The sequence below is a fragment of the Pongo pygmaeus genome, chromosome 5, assembly GCF_028885625.2.
Source record: "Pongo pygmaeus isolate AG05252 chromosome 5, NHGRI_mPonPyg2-v2.0_pri, whole genome shotgun sequence".
Taxonomy (NCBI): domain Eukaryota; kingdom Metazoa; phylum Chordata; class Mammalia; order Primates; family Hominidae; genus Pongo; species Pongo pygmaeus.
In genome coordinates, this window is record NC_072378.2 from 161,809,656 (window position 1) to 161,826,765 (window position 17,110).

The 17,110-nt window shown below is 49.5% G+C and overlaps 1 protein-coding gene and 1 long non-coding RNA gene across 6 annotated transcripts in view; one reads left to right on the plus strand and one right to left on the minus strand.

Moving 5' to 3' along the window:
• Positions 1–1,287: 1,287 nt before the first annotated feature.
• Positions 1,288–17,110, minus strand: part of AGPAT4 (1-acylglycerol-3-phosphate O-acyltransferase 4) — a 143,769-nt gene continuing 127,946 nt past the window's right edge. For all 5 annotated transcript variants that reach the window (XM_054490495.2, XM_063666821.1, XM_063666819.1 and 2 more), the window contains 2 exons: positions 10,719–10,917; positions 1,288–7,952 (listed from right to left, as the gene is read on the minus strand). In XM_054490495.2, coding sequence (XP_054346470.1) covers positions 7,858–7,952; positions 10,719–10,917 — 294 coding nt within the window. In that variant the 3' untranslated portion in view covers positions 1,288–7,857. The remainder of the gene's footprint in view (positions 7,953–10,718; positions 10,918–17,110) is intronic.
• On the plus strand, positions 10,913–15,401 carry LOC129038015 (uncharacterized). The gene is made up of 3 exons (XR_008503044.2): positions 10,913–11,756; positions 12,363–12,695; positions 13,050–15,401. It is a non-coding gene; the product is annotated as an uncharacterized LOC129038015 (long non-coding RNA).

Sequence of the window (17,110 nt, forward strand, 5' to 3'; positions counted from 1 at the left end):
CCAGAAGGGATCAGTTTGTTATTGGCCATGTGATGAAGCAGGTAACTTGTGAGTGTGGTGTCTGAGGTCACGGCGAGTCACAGATTTAACACTGTGATGGAAATTCCCATGACGTGCTGCTTGAAATGTTTATCACATCATCCGTCCCTGTAACCTAATAGCCTCGCAAATTCCCAGCCTCCCCTGAATTAACAGAAGGGGTCACAGGCTTTCCACTCTGGGGCGAGTCCTCTGGGTAACCCGCTCCAGTGTTCTGGCATTTTGTCAAGTCACTTTTTCTCTTCTTGAGACAGCTATCGTCAGCCATAGGAGCACAGTTCTTTCCATGTCTCGTTAGGTGGTTTGTTCCTAGTCTGTTGGAATCATTCCTGCTGCATAGTGACTTACTGCAGACACATGTGCAACTTCAGTGGTTTTCTAACCACCTTCATTTTCATGTCATCTGTCCTTCTCAAAGTTGACAGGGTTGCTTTGTCACACAACTCCAGGATATACTGTTTCTATTGCATTTTATTCTTTACTCGTAATCTTCCTCCATTGCCTCTGCTTCCACTTCAGAGTTAATTACTGTAAAATATTTTTTTGTTTTGGGCTGAAATCAACCTCATCATATTGCTTGTTCATGCTGTCTATACTTGACTATTCCTGTACGTATTTGAATACTGCTGTCTCCCCTCACTGTAAGTCATTGATCTCTGCTTCCCAAGTTAATAGTTTTCTAAAACTGTCTTGGCTTTCCCAGGCCTCGCTTCAGTTTGTCGATACGTTTTTAGAGACTGACAGAACCGATGGTTGCTGTAGGTGTTCTGACAGTAGCAAGAGTGCTGCATTCTGTGCCGTGGATTTACGCTAATCTTCATGCAACAAAACAGACATCCCTGCCCTCATGGAGTATATAGTCCATAATCAGGAAGACAGACAGATCTTGCATAGGTAGTTAAATGTGAGACATGCCCCCACCCCGGCCCCACCCCCAGCCTTTTCTCTCATCCTGGTAAGAGATGATGGGGAATTTGGTAAGAGATGATGGGGAATTGGCCTAGAGAGGGAAGTTCAGGCAAAGGCTCTGAGGAATGCAGCCATAAGGAGGGAGAAAGAGAATGAAGCCTGGGGAGAGGGGCGGGGAGAGCATGGCATCATGGTAAAGCTGGAAGAGGTGGGGCAGTGACGCAAAGGGCTAGAATGGCCCAGACCAGGCAAGGGAGGTAGCAGGGGTCCACTGCAGGGCCATCCCACTTTCCCTGCAGATACTGAGTGAGGCAGTGTAGAGACGTGCATTTTTCCAAGTTAAAGTTTCAGTCGATTTTATTTCATCCAATCCAGTAAGCTGTGCTGTCTAATGGTATCCACACATACTTTATTAAGTTTTATCTTTGTTCAACCCACCAACAAAAATTTGGAAAGATTGCTACACATGACAGAGCAACAGTACCCTAGGGTGACATGACAGCCCATATATCAGTTCTCTGTTTCACATTAAAAAGTTACCATTCATTCAATCCAAACATCCACCCAATCCACACATTCTCTCAAAGACTAGCATGGTTCTGTGCAATACCTTGCTCTAATTCCAATTCATTCGTTCTCGTAACTTATTTGAAAAGGCACATTTGGTCAGTCTGATGTCATTCTTAGGGCATCTGCTCCCTCCTGGCCATTACTGCTTGCTTTTATATACTGAAAAGTCATCCACTGAATGGTCTGTTCCTGAACGTGGCCACAAAGCAGTCTGTAAAACCCACTCACTTTTCCTCCTTAAATTGCCTCCCTCCAGGTCTGTTTCCTCAAAGATCGTCCCTTAGTGGGTCACAGTAATCATGAACCCTGGGTACAACTGATACAGGCTGAGAAGTAAGAATTCACTGTTCACTCAGAGCAACTCATTCCCTGACCCGAACCGGGTGTGTTCCATCCTTGCCCATGGTTAGACGTCATCTTTCCTTGATAGAACAAGCAAAAGAGGGGCTGATCCATCTCCCGTGAACATCTGTTGACTGTGGGCGGCCTGGGCCAGCCTTGCTGTGTTTGCCTCAGATGAGAGTAAGGAAGCGCCAGTTGTAGCCTTGGCGCAGCCGAGGCCATGCCATTGTTACCCGGAAGCTGGCTCTGCAGCGTTGTGACTTAGACACTTTACAAGTCTGAGCCATCCCGTACTAGTTCATCAACTTTCCTTCCTCATCATCTGCAAAGATACAGAGAGAATGGCATTCCGAAATCCCATGGATGACTTTCCTGAATTTCCTAGAATGTTTGGCAAAGATCTGGCTAAAACTAGTACTATGGAATAGAAAAGGAAAAGTGACATTTGTGTAATTTATTTTGGAAATGCAAAGGAATTATTATGCAGCAATCTTAACTTTGCGTACGTACCACTCACCTCTCTTAAAATTCAACAGAACCAGAGGTGCCAGAAATGTCAAAAAATATCTAGTCATTCCAATATGTAAAACAAGACTGCCTTGTTTTAAAAAAACAAATTAAATGTGAAAATTGTATGACTCTTTCTTACCCAGTGAAAAGCTTTACTAACACAGCCCTGGGTGCTATTTCCAGATACTGAAAAGATCTAAGTAGGTGCTTAAGAACTGCTTTTTAACCCATTCACAACCTTCATATTAAACTAGGATGAGGCTGCAGGAGCTGAGGAAGGAAGGCCTGGGTGGGAACCTGGATGTCCTTTCCTGGAGAACAGCTTTGCTATTTCACTGGTAACTCCGAAACTTCAAAATATTGACTGTACAAAGTACTCAAGTTTATTTTGGCCTAATTATTCTTAAGAAAGGTGGTTCTTTTTTAAAAAAGGGAAGCAGAAGAAGCTAATTGAAATTCCATTACTCAGGCCTCTAGTAATTACGTGTCCCCTTCTTGTAGTCACTATTCACTGAGGGCCATGATGGTGAGGCCCTGCTGGGGGGCAGGGCAGGGCAGGGCCGTGAGCTCAGGAGCCCATCCCTGTGCTCAGAGATGGGACTCCAATGAGGAGACACAATATTTAGGTGCAATTTCTGATTTCTTAGTTTTTGAACAAAATAGCAGTAATTTCAAACAGTTGAATGTCGTGATTGATACTGTGTCAGTTGGTGACGAATGCTGTGAATGGTATTGAATGTCCTGGACCAAGAGGAACAGCAACATGTCCATAGTCCTCGGCCTAAGAAGTCCATCGAGTCCTTCTCTCAAGTTGTACGTCTGTTTTCAAAAGCCATTGTGACAGGTCAAAACCCTGGAGTATTTGGTTTCTGTTTAAATGTACTTGACACTCCGGAAACACTCAACCTAAGCCCTGGATGTGGGAGGCAGGGATGCTGAGGATGTGAATTCGGTGCTGGGATGTGCTAATGCCTAGGGAGGCATCAGGCACTGTGCTGGCTTGGGGGGTTCTGTGATGACTGGGCCCTGGGCCTTCATACGGGCTCCGGTTTTGGAGTGCAGAGGGATCGGCATTTGTCAAGATTGCTTGCTTACCCTTTGTCTGGCATGCACATTCAGGATGTGACTTCAGCCTCACTCATCCTGGCCAAAAAAAAAAAAAGTTCAAAAAATTGTTTTCAATTAAATTTCTGAAGATATTTGTAGGGAAACACCCTTCTGAGATGCAACCAATTTCCTGTCCACACAGCCACCATATCCTTATATAGATGGGGAAAAATCCAGAAAAGGGGGATTTTCAGCAGCTGGCTTGAAGCCCCTAAATGGTCCCTTGGCAGAGGCAAAGAATGAGCCCAGAGCCTGAGATTCAAGATGCCGGTCTCTTCTGAACGCACCATGGAGCAACGTGGTGCACCTGCAGATGCCGCACCCAGCAGCCTGGAATGCCAGCTCTCATGCCCTCACCTAGAAACGCCTTCTCGGCTGAATGGCTGTTGTCTGTCAGCAGCACCTGTCAGCATAGCTCAGCCGCTTCTGCCCCGTGCCAAGGCGTGACTAGGACCAGAAGAGTCAAAGCATGGTGGAGTCCGAAAGCATGGCAAAGCCAGCACGTCTGTGAGCATGTTACACATGGGCTTGCCTAAGTAAGTATTTCCTTCTCTGTAAACATCACTTAGGAGCTACGTCACTTAAGGCATCGTAAGACACAGGTGTGGTGGAGGCATTATGAGGGGACTACTCCACAGGACCTTGGGGAGTCGCATTTTGGGAGGCTTTCCTAGAAGCTCTGGGGGGGAGGAAGCAGTGGCCTGGTCAGCTACAGACACAGGCGGGTTAGGGCCTGTCTTGCTTTCATGTTCTTTTAAACACAAATGGCAGCTCACAAATATTCCTCTAAATATTCCTCCGTACAGCCTAGGGCCCCTCAAGAGACGTGCAAACCAAAGTATTTGTTTTTCTGACTTTAACCTAGTATGTGAAAGTCTGGCCCATTGCTTTAGAGAAAGCCGGATTAAATCTCGTTTTGAGCAGTAGAGACCCTAGAGAATCTTCACTGGATGCCTTTCTTCACACTTCGGTCAATATTTATGAGTAAGTTCTAAAGCCTATGCGAAGCCCATTCTGTTTTGCTTGGGGACCAGCCAGACCGCTCCTCCGCTCCAGTGGGGCCTTCTTTGTGTCTTTCACATCACTATTACAAGTTTTGGCTGGACAATTAATGACATCTAAATCACTGTCCCACATATGGATATATTAGAAAAACCCTAATGTTTTAACATTTTTTTTAATCGGCTACTTTTACAAGGCTTTGCATGCATTTGTTTAGGGAATACAGCAGTCGAGATACTCCATTACTACTGTGTGATCATATGAAAAAGGTTGGTTTTCTCTCTGTCAAAGTCAATAGGGTGGTAGACTAACTCACAGAGTGCCTTACTTTTTCCTCCCGATTAATCGTGTTCACTATATAGTGGCAGAATCAGTCCAGTCCCCAGACCTCAAGCTGCATCTTCCAAATGGTTGGTGTCTTTTAACAGAGTCCCCGTGGGCTGGCTTTCCTGGAAGAAGTCCACTAAATTCCCTGCCTCTATAAGCTGCAGGAGTCGCCTAGGATATGGCCCCTCGTGTCTGGGGCTGACCCTGCACTGCTCTCCAGATTTCACTCAAGGTTCGTATTTTTCTCTGCCACCTTGAATTACAGGACAGGCTCTCAGTAGCGTGATAAGCTTTAAGCTAGCATGAGATGGCAAGGTGGGAAAGACAGGAAGTGTAGCTCTTAGTCCATGGGGCTCTCCTTAGGGGACAAAAAGATGGCTTAGGCTCCGTGGGTTTTCAGCTCGTAGAAAAACTAATACCCGGGGGACCAAAGCAGTTCTTTGCTGAGGAGATGGTGACCTCCGTGTGACCGGAACATGGGTGAAGATATTTGAGGAGTGATGAGCTTCCGTCCGGGAGTACCCGTGGTTGTCTGTGTCATTAAGGGTACGGGGTGGAAGGAAACCAGGTTCCCAGGCCGCATAACAACGTTGTTCTTCGTGGACAGGTCAAATGACTGATGAGAAAGAGGTCCAGATCTCTCCCCAGCACGCCACATTCTCTTTCAGCTCTAAGGCAATTCAAAACTTAGCGCTCACTTAGTTATTATTTCCTAAGAGAATTCTGCCTGCATTCCTCCAGCCTGGAACCCAAGGCCCTAGCAGGCAGCCTGTTTGCGTGCTTGTGTGTTGTGTGATTCCAGAGCCAATTCAGAAGAAAATTGAATGTCTGTGGCCCCCGGATCTATGTTTTTAGAACTTACTTAGATTACCTCTGTGTTGAATGGAAGAATGAAAATGAGAAAAATAACAAACAAACACATTTTTAGTACGACAAGAAAATTTCTGAGCATTTTTGAGAAGTAGCAACATAGAGGCAGCTTTCTAGTCTTTCATCCTTGGCTTAGTGCTTTAGGATTCTTAAAGTGTGCCTCTTTTACCCTTGACACACCCCAAGAGGTAGATATCGTCACCCCCGTTTTGCAGATGGGGAAATTAGCAAGGAAAAGTGTCTCACCCAAATCCTACAGCCGATGAGCTGCAGAGTTCAGGTGAATGGCGTAACTCAGCATCACGGACCCCCCTCCGAGAGACCGGCCGATAATCCAGGCGCAGGTCCACTAGGGCGTGCTCACACACACACAAGGCTACACACCATGCACACCTCCACTTCTCCAAGGGCCCCTCTTGCCTGAAGTCACGTCCTGGGCTTTTGCCCACAGTTCTCTGCACACAGTGCTTCACGCCCTGTGCAGGGTGGGCAGACGTGCTGGGTGCTCCCATCAAGCCTGCCTGCAGGGCCGCCAGCGAGTTAACTCAGGCCCTGGGCTCTGCAGTACGCTCTTCCCACAAGTCAGCCAGGATTTGTTCCCTTTTTCACTTCTGCGGATTCAAATTCATTTGTATCAACAGTGCATTATTGTCCTGTAAGCAGCGGGAGCGTCTCTAGAGCTGTCTTGTAACTCCTTGGCTTATCTCGTTTGGTTGTGCTTGATAAACAATGACTAAATGAGCAAACAGCCAAAAACATGACTGCGTAGAATAGGCCTTATAATGTGTGGCCAGTTTTTGTCTGGAGCAGTTCATTCCTTCTCATGTTACCACAGCAACACAGGCAGCTTTTCTCGGCAACTTGCAGCTGCACACCAGGAGAAAGACGTATCCTTCCTGACTCATGCTCCAAATACCCATTGGTCCAAGTGCCATTGGTGTCTTGGCCTAAGATGACTTAATAGCTAGTATTTAATTGTTCTGCAAAAATAGCACTGCTTTTAGTTTCTTCTTCTTTTGCATTTTTGGCACCTGTTGGCTGACAGCAGTCTGCAAAGGCCGCTGGAGATGCTACAGGGCAGAACTATTCCACGGAGTAAAATGGGAGCAGACAGGAGCCCGGAAGGAAGGCAGAAGCCTGGGGGTTTTTTTGTACATGGGATGTCGGCTCTGATTTGACCCTGATCAGAGCGGGACCTGGCTCCTTTAGGGCTGCAGACAAGCTCTGCATGCTGGGAAGGGGCAAGGCATTTTATAAAGTGAACCTGCATTTTATTAGGGGTGACTTTGGCTGTCACTGCTGAGAGGAACAGTCGATGCAAGCTCATCTCACAAATCAGTACAGAATGCCCAGACTGTACGTTCATGACGTTTATGTTCAATTTCAAGATCCGTTTCTTCAGGGAGTTGGGTACATCTTCAAGACTTACGCTGGGAGACTGCACTGCAGAGACCGAACGAACCTCTCCCTTGCTGTGTGCCAGGGACACGCTTGGTTGGTCTCCACGCACGTGCTTGCCATCTCTGCCCTCACAAATGCTCATGGGCTCCTGGACCTGTGTCTCCTGCCAGGAGCTGTGCTGGCCTGCCCACCCCTCTCAGCTGCCCACACCTCCGCGGCAAGCTGCCTCCTGTGAGCAGGATCTGAAACACCAAAGCCACGGGCAAGGGCAGGATGGAGGGGCAGCGGTCTATGTAAACATACACCACAGATGACCCAGACAAGCACTTTAATTTTTTTTTTTTCTTGGAGGCATAATTTAGTCATCTCACCTAAAGCACTTTTCACTTTATCTCTGGCAGCCAAGGGTTACAGAAAACTCAGCACCAAAGGATGAAAGGGGAACTTGTCCCCTTCGGTCCCCAGCCCTGCCCTCCCCTGCAGCCTAAAATACCGTTTCCATGACCACAGAACAAAGTTCACACTCACCACACAGCCACGCTCACACACACCCACACAAAAAGAAAACCAAAGCCCACGAAAGCACATGGGGAAAAAAAGACTACAAAACATCTTCCTCCCCATCCGGCCTTGAGACTCGACTCCCTGGCTGGAGAGGTCGTGACTTCCGCCGTGCCCAGCAGGGGCTCACCCAGCCTTCGTCACCGTGTCCCACTAAGGAGGATATGCAGAGGCCACCAGTTCCCCAAGGTTCCCTTCGGATGGTGACACCTCCCTGAGTCAGTCATTCAGTTTCTGCTTGCTGTCAGAGTTGCCGTAGGCAGAGCCCTTGTCAATTTCCGTCACACCAATCATCCATCGAACTCCCACGGAGGCTGCAGACACAAGGAGAGCAGAGTGAGTTAGGAGAAGCCCGAACTGACTACAGGGCCGTTTGCCCACAGAGCATGTGAGAAGGCCCGTGGCCGCAAATCACAAGCACCAGCTGAGAGCTGGCGGGTTTGAGGTGCCGTCATCCTCCTGGCTTTACAGTCATCCTCGAGTGTGGACATCTATGTGACATTAAGACAAAGCAAGGCTGCTCTGGTGGGGGTTTTCCTCCTTGGACCCTGAAGGTGAATGATTTGGCAAGCCATGCACAGCTGTTCGCAGGGACTCAGAGAAATCCCTGGCTTCCTCTGCTGGCCCCCAGGTAAAGAGGATTCTTTTGTGAATGAGGGACAGGAAGTTAACAGGGCACGTTCGGCCAAGTTTTATAAAGAACAGACCAGGAGCCTGGAAGATGCAAGAGCTCGAGTATCGAGTGCCCAACAAGTTTCAGCACTGCTTTTGGTGCAAGTGTTAGAGCAGTGAGAAAAATCCCCACCCTCTCCTCTGGCGGCAGGACCCTCGTGGGAGCCCAGTTTAATATAGGAAGCTGGAAAGCAGGGCCTAATGCTCAGAAGTTGCAATTTCAACTACTCCCTCTGGAGAGGGCAGATTTGGTGAGGTCCTTGGGTGCAGGGCCCAAGACTTAAATCATTTGATGTGCTCAGCACTGGGCATGGAGCTTGGAAAACAGTCCGTTTATAATACATATTTAAGAATGGATAGATGAATAAGTGAATGAAATCCCCCAAATCATGATGCACAGGATTACCTAGCATTAGCATCGTGGTCGATAAACTAACTGGGACATGGATGGAAGAGCCTGGGATGGGCGAATCCAGCCCAGCCAGCAGGAGGCACGCATCTCCCATGGGTCATTTACAAACAGGAGGGCTCCTGCATGGAGCGTAACAGTAGCAGTGGGAGTGGAGTTATCATAGAGCAGAAAGTAATGAGTAAAACGTGGACCGTGTGGCCTTGGAAGAGGAGTAAGACACAAACACAAAGTCCTTCAGGGAAGAATGCAGTCAGGCGCAGGCTCAGAGTAACGGGGCAGGGCAGTCAGCTCCTCAGATGATCCTGGAGACACCCTGAATCCACGCTGCACCCCTCAGATGCTCCTGGAGACACCCTGCATCCACGCTGCACCCCTCAGATGCTCCTGGAGACGCCCTGCGTCCACACTGCACCCCTCAGATGCTCCTGGAGGCGCCCTGCATCCACACTGCACACCTCAGATGCTCCTGGAGGCGCCCTGTGTCCACACTGCTCCCTGAGCAGTGCTCAGGCTTTTTTTGGTACTCGCTACACACCTGAGTGGCCCTGTCTGCAGCCTTCATCCTGAAGAGGCCCTTCTCCAAGACGGCATGGGTCTGTGTGTGCCTTGCTGTTGCCTGCTACTGAAGCAGAAGGGCTGAGCTTGCCCCCGCCCTACCAGGGGCCCTGACATCTGCAGCCGCCCTGGACCCTTGGCCAGCCTCAGCCGCATGGCGGGGGATGGGGGTGCCCCTGGGCCTGCCTTAAGGAGATGAGATGCTTTCTTCTCCATCCTCTTATTATTTTTCCTTACAAGGTATGGGTGTTGTTTTAATATTTTAATTTTTAACACTAAAATACATCTTCATCTTTCAAAAGACTATATAGTAGGGTCTATTTGAGGAACAGGAGCCAGCTTGTCTACTGCACCCATATGCTGTAGAATTGGTTGGCTCAGTCAGAATGAATGAGATAGGTTTATGTGCTGTGACCTGTTTTGGTGGTTATGATTCATTAGGTGAAAAGGCGAGTTGAAGAAACTCCACTGATATGAATTTATACATGCACATATGCTTGAGACTGGAACAACCATGTCCATCAAATTGTCATTAACGATTATCTGGGAAGTAGGCTCAATGGGAATTTTCTCCTGACACACTTTCCATTTTCTGCGCTTGTATATTGCTTGGGCCTTTTATAGTGAGCATACCGCATCTTTGTGTTTGACAGAAAATAACTGAGTCCTGTCCATTTGGAAGAAGCACGTGATCTCTGTGTGCTTGGACAATGTGCCATCTCTCCCGGGCTCTCCAAAGCCTCAGAGAGGATGCCAGGCTTGGGGAGACAGGGCCTTTCACAAGGAAACCCCGAAGTCTTCCTTGGCTCTAGGAAGCACGGGCCTGCTGTTCATAGGGCAGGAAGCAGACACGACAGGCTGCCCCACCACAGAGGCAAGGAGCAGGGTGCACAGAGGCTTGCTGCCAAGAAGCAGCAGTAGCCCGAGAATACTGGTCACCTGGAGCCGGCGCAGATCCGTGAAAAGCTCTGTCACCGAGCGTCTCCACTCAGTGTCATCCACCTGCAGCAAAGGAGAAGCCACAGACGCCCCCAGAGGAAGGCAGGGAGCTGCCCATCCGTCCCCGCCAGGCTCCAGCACAGGGCTTTCTTCAGAAGCAGGAAATGATGCCAATGAGCAGAGCTGTCTGCGGAGGACAGGGAGGGAGCACTCCCAGCTGTCAGGGAGTGAAGTGGCAGCTGCATCACCACCCAACAAGGAACGTGTGGAATCCAGCCCCGGGTGGGAGGCTGGACCGTCCAGGCTGCGGAGTGGGTCCCAGGCCTGGTATTCAAGGGCCTCGTACTCATCCTGAAGTCTAATTTTTCCCTGTGATTGCAAGCTGAGCCTGCTCCTCATCCACAGCACAACTCCCTACACAGATGGTCTTGGTCCCAGCCCTGATGCCACCTCTCCCAGGGCGGTGCTGTCAGCACCCACCAGCCCCTTGCCGTCCACTCACCCACGAAGAAGACGAGGATGAAGCTGGCCAGCGTCAGGGAAGACCCGCTCCTGATCATGCTGACCAGGAACTGGAAGAAAGGGTAGAGCACCAGCGAGGCCCAAAACAGCCAGTTCACGAGGGTCCAGGGCCGCCGGGGGGGCACCATGGGTGTCTCTGGGAAGGTGCCCGTCCTGTAGTACTCCTCCTGAAAGGCATCCTGGGGAACAGGAAAGAGAACCCTCAGACGCCACACAGGGCTCGGTGGCAGGTCCCTCCCGAGGCCCCGCTTCCAAGGGAATCACAGAGATACACAGGTGCCACTGGGGCTCAGCAGAACTGGGGTCTGCTGCTCCTTCCAGAAAGCACTTTGTAGGCAGCTGCTGTCTTCTCAAAGCTGCATCTGGCGGCCCCTCCCACAGGGACACTGGGAGTGGCAGGGCCGCTGCAGCTGTCACATGAGCCCTGGCGCCAGGCCAGCCTGGGCAAGGATCCACCCTCTGTAGGCAGGCACCTGCATCCCTGAGCCCAGGCCCCAGTCTGTCTAATGGGGCAGCAGTGCCTTCCACGATAGGTCGGTGGGAGAATGGAGTGGATGCTGGGCCGAAGCTGCCCACAGGGGACAGTCCGTGGAGACGTGGCCCGCAGTCAGGAGGAGCTCGCCGCACAGCCCAGCCCGGCACATACCCTGCCTTCCCGGCCTCCACAGCCAGTTCACCTCGGCTCCTGTGGGGCAGCCCACCCACACCTACCACCCTGTTTGCCACTGGAGGGCTCTGAGGGCCGTGATTCAAGGCATCATGAATCATGACAAAGGGCTTGAGGGCTGCTGGGTGTGGCTCTCAGAGGTGACAGCACACTCAGGACTGGGTGTCCAGGGTGACTCTTCTAAGTGATTGTTAGACCCTGTGAAAGGTAAACAGGCTCATGTCCTTCCACTAAGCAGATTCTTAGTGGGAACCATGTACTCATCCACATCCACCCACAAGGTGTGTGTGTCACCGAGCAGCTTGCAGAGCAGTTACTCCAGAGCCTCATGGCGCTCCTTGCAGTCCCTAGGTGAGAACAGGGGACTCACGGCTCCACATACGCAAAAGAACACGGTGGCTCTTCCCTGGGTGTCTCATGTCACGGAGCTCCAGCTCAGGGACTGGGGCTCAGCCACAAGGAGCTGCTGGACACAAGGGAGGGACCCAGGAACCCAGGTCAGCAGGAGTGCTCAAGCGGCTGGGAGCTGAGCTGAGCCAGGACCTGGGGGGGAACAAGGGGCTGTAGCACCAGGATGCCCGCTGGCCCGTCTAAGGGCAGGTCCTGGCCGTGAGGAGGGGCCAGGGCAGGAGCTGCCTCCAGAGAGCAGAGCTGAGCCAGGCAGCCACCGGGAATTGCCCAGGTTGTATGGCGGGCAGCTGCCTCAGCTATTGTAAAAGCTGCACGTGGCCGATAGCATGCACGCCACACAAAAATGGGTGTGGGTCACGGTGAGGCCCAGTTTGTGTCCCGTGAACTAGCCTAGTAATGTCCCAGTTCTCTAAGGAGTCGAATTTTCTGGAAAATGAGCTTCCATATAATTGGAACTTATACTACCTTAAATGCTGAATATTTTCCTTTAACAACTTGAGATAGAAAAGTCTAAAGTATCTCATACTTTTCTTCTTTTTCATTCAGGGTGTACTGAATCATAGGCTTTCTTGGCCTCTCAGAGTCACTTTTAATAACAGTCCACACACTAATTAGGCCATTTTGGAAGGAGAACCCCCAACTCCTTCCCTGGGCAGTTCAGGTGCCTCTGCTCTGTCCTCCACCCCCTGCAGCCCATTAACAAGCCTGGTCCAAAGTGTCACTTGTCACGTGACTCTGCTGTTGGACATCAGCCAAGGGAAGCCATGGGGCTCTCAGGGGAAGTCACATCATCAAGCAGTTGAAGAACAATCGAAGTGTGGGCCAAGCACTCCCACCCTCAACCAGTGACAGCGATCAGATGGTGGAGGAGACAAGGAGGTGAGCACTGTGACAGTCAGCAGCACAGGCAATGCCCAGAGAGGTGGCACCCGACTCTGCCAGGGAAGCAGCAGCATTCGCCCGCCCACCAGAACGGGGTGGTTTTCTTATCCCAGGTTGGGGCCACAGAGCACCTGATAACTAGACAAGGGGGGTGATATTTTTGTGCCTTGTTTAAAAAAAAAAAAAACAGCCTTCTTAAGGTGTCATTTACATGCCATAGAACTCACCCATTTTAAAAAATGGGCAAATGTGGCTTTTGAATTTATTTTCCTTAACAGTCTTTATAGTGCTTTTTTATAGTAATATCACAAAGGGGAACTCACCATGGTGCCTTTTCTGTCTTGTTTCCAGAAAGACATTTGCTAGGCCAAGATTTTTTTATTTGCACCTCTAGCAAGAAGAAAAAAGCACTCCCTTTTCTAGGAGCTGCCCAACTCAGAACTTCCCATTCACTTTATTTTATTTTTAAATTTTTTGAGACAGAGTCTCACTCTGTCACTCAGGCTGGAGTGCAATGGCACGATCTCCTCTCACTGCAACCTCCGCCTCCCGGGTTCAAGCGATTCTTCCACCTCAGCCTGCTGACTACCTGGGATTACAGGCACCTGTCATCATGCCCAACTAATTTTTATAGAGATGGGGTTTTACCATGTTGGCCAGGCTGGTCTTAAACCCCTGACCTCAGGTGATCCTCCCGCCTCAGCCTCCCAAAGTGTCGGGATTACAGGTGTGAGCCACTGCGCCCAGCCCCATTCACTTTAAAGTTTTCTTTGTCTGTGGTTTAAAACACTAAATCTCACCCCCTCCCCTCACTTATGGCCCGTAACATTGCCGCAGGACGTCCCACCGACTGTCGGGGAGAGAACAGCACCGCCAGCTCTGGCCAGACTCCAGGCTCTGGCAGCAGAATGTCCACAGCCGATCTTGGTTGTGGACCCATTTTGTAATAAAATTTGCCCCACAGGGAAAGGACGCGTGTTTTTTGTTTCTGTGTGTTACTGTGTGGCATAGTATAAAGTTGGAACTGGGAAATGTAGTTATTGAACGAAGGAGAGTTGGTTTGTTTCCAGAAAGAAGCATCAACCTACAAGCCGAGAGGAGGACGAGATCCTACCGAGAGGCGGCAGATCCCCGGACAAACACCCGCTGCAGCCCACAACAAAGGCACTAGGGAGGAAGCGTGCGAAGGAGATGTCCACACAGCACATCCGCTCAGCTTTCCCAGGCACTCAGCTCAGCAAAGAAATTGTGTCTTAGGGCCCGGGAGAAGAAAGGAGGGAGAAAAGGACGGGAGGAAGAACAGGAAAGAACAAAGAATAGAAGAGAAAGTTGGGGAACAGAAAGGAAGAAGTGGCTCCTCTTAGTCAGCAAGCCTGGGCGGGGAGAGGCTCCGTGAGAAGCACCCGCAAGTCTTGGCCTCAGCCCACAGACATCACCCGAGTGCACGGCCAGGACTTGCAAAGGACTTACCATGGGGGCCAAGCCTTGAGGCTCCCTGCTGCCCTTCTAAGGAGCAACGCCCTTATGCTTTAAGTGAAAAAACAATTGCCAGTCCCCAAAATGGTTCTTGTCCTTGAAGGCCAGAGCAGGAGAGCACAGTGTTTCCCACGGGCCACCATGCCTGCACCCCGAACTCTGCACCCCACCCAGAGCTGCTCCCGACCTTGGCCTCCACAAGACGGCTCTGAATGTAGCTTTTTTTCACTTATTTCTCCTTAGAGACAGGGTCTTGTTCTGTTGCCCAGGCTGGAGTGCAGTGGTGCAATCATAGCTCACAGTAACCTTGAACTTCCAGGCTCAAGCAATCCTCCCACTTCAGCTTCCCCAGTAGCTGGGACTACAGGTGTGTACCACTAGGTGCAGCTAATTTGTAAAAATTTTCTGTAGAGAGGGATTCCCATTATGTTGCCCAGACTGGTCTCAAACCCCTGGCCTCAAGTGATCCTCCAGCCTCAGCCTCCCAAAGCACTTACTCCCAAAGGGATTACTGGCATGAACCACTGTGCCCAGCCTCACGTATTTCTTAATTTGCACCATTAATGGCCAACTTATAGTCCCTTCTGCAAATGTCAAATTACAACCTGAAGAAGTACTTTAAGTTAGAAATGAAAAGTTAGAATCTGTTCACCCCATACAATTAAGAAACCATGATGGCTATCGTGACCTCCTGGAAAAAAGGGGGCTCTGAGGTTGTAGGTTCAGCCTCAGAGCGAGTTCATTTGGGAACTGCTTTTGTCCACAGAAGATCACACAAGGACATGAATGGTTTCTCAAAGCCTTCCAACAACATGAGTCCCAAATGCTGACGAGCAAGAAATATTGTGCATTTTTCATAAAGCTAAATTAGGTCAACTCAAAGGATGGCCCTGTTTTCAGAGACGATGCCTTTCCCATATTAAAGAGTATAACTGTGTCAGTGGTAGATGGCGAGTTTCTCTTTATTTATGTCCATGCTTGGAAAGACCAGAATGTTGGCACACCTCTGTTGGCTGCCTGCCATCCCCTCCCATTTTGCAGAAACTTTACTTGTCCATGAAATTGAAAAGTCAGAGAACTACTGCCCTAAAATCCCAAGGTCAAAATCAACAGAATTGTCTTTTGACATACACCACACTTCTGACTGCAAGGGTAATCATTAAAATGAAATCCCACTTTGACAAGCTTGGTCGGGCACCCATATTTGGGGCATGTAAAGCTTTAGATCTAGGCTGCTAGCAAAATAGGCTGATACAGAAAGGAATTGTCCCTTGACGTCTATTCACCACTCTGCTTGGAGAGACCATGTCCCACTTCCACTCGCTGGTCAGCGATCTTCTCGGAAGGGCAAAGGGCCAGCCTCCCAGGCCTGCTCACAGACACATACTGCTTAGAGAACTCGGTGTTGCCCCAGCCCTGCACGGACAGAGAAAGGGCCTGGGCTCCAGCACCTGGCTTTAATCAGTGAGCTGGAAAACTGGGTAAAGCACTTCATCCTTCGGACCTGAATTTCCTCATCAGTAGTGTAAGAGCTTTGGAGTAGATGATCATTTTGAGAACCCTACCACGTTGAACACTGTCATTTAAATGTGAACATAGTTTAGAGGAAAACACCCTAAGAGACTTTTAACAAGAAGGAGATGTGCCTCTTAGCTTGGTTTACACGATGACCACGTTCTGCCTGAATACAGGAGAGGAAGGGCCCGTTGAGAAAAATCTCCTTTGCCTTGATGGGCTTGAGGGCCCACGTTTGTTGTAGATTTGTTTGTGTGGCTCTTTACAAAAGAGGCTCATTTTCTAACCCTTTCCTTAGCATACTCTGCTTTCGGCTAAAAGTAACATTTTAGGCTGGGCACAGTGGCTCACGCCTGTAATCCCAGCACTTTGGGAGGCCGAGAAGGGCAGATCACAAGACCTCATGAGATCGAGACAATCCTGGCTAACATGGTGAAACCCCATCTCTACCAAACATACAAAAAATCAGCCGGGCGTGGTGGTGGATGCCTGTAGTCCCAGCTACTCGGGAGGCTGAGGCAGGAGACTGGCGTGAACCCGGGAGGCGGAGCTTGCAGTGAGCTGAGATCAGGCCATTGCACTCCAGCCTGGAAGACAGAGCGAGACTCTGTCTCAAAAAAAAAAAAGTAACATTTTATATGCTGCCTCAATGATTAGACCAGAAAACAGAGCAAGAAAAATACTGCCTCATGCATGAAAACAGAAGGGGGGAATTCATATGGTTTTGTGTTTCTCTGTCAGGGCACATATGTGCATCAGCGCAGAACCTTGATAACTTAGAATCTTGTTGTTAAAAAGCTTCAGGCCTCAGACCATCTCCATCAAAGCCATCTGCATCAGAAGCAGTTTGCTAGAAGTACACATTTCTAGGTTCCACCTCTAACCTGCAGAGACAGAATCACTGGGGTTCGGGCCCGGGAATCTGCACAACTCATGCTCTAATGACAAGGTAAATGAGTCCATACATACAATTTGTAATTTGTGTATTTGTGAGGGGAGACCAGAGAGCTATGCCCATAACCCACATAGGAAAGAGGCCCACATGCCAGCTCTGTGCAGTGATGGTATAAAGGCATCATCAGGGAAAAAAGGTATCAGGATCTTGATTCCAAAAACTGAGCAAACTTATAAGAGCTTCTCTACTAAATGTGATGGCAAGTCTTTTGGACTGAAATTTGCCTAAAGGAGGCAAATTTAGCTTATCCATCACACTAGAGTCTGTTAAGAGTCTTGTGGACTAAAATCCTAACACATTCCCAAGTGTAGGTAGGGTTAAAGTTCTTATTCAGCGGCAGAGGACATCCTGCAAAGCTCTGGGTAATTCTCTCCTTTGAGGAACAGAGAAAAACAGAACCCATGTCAGCCAGCCTGCATTTATGGAATTTGGGGAAAAGGTCATCAGAATCCTATAGAATATATCT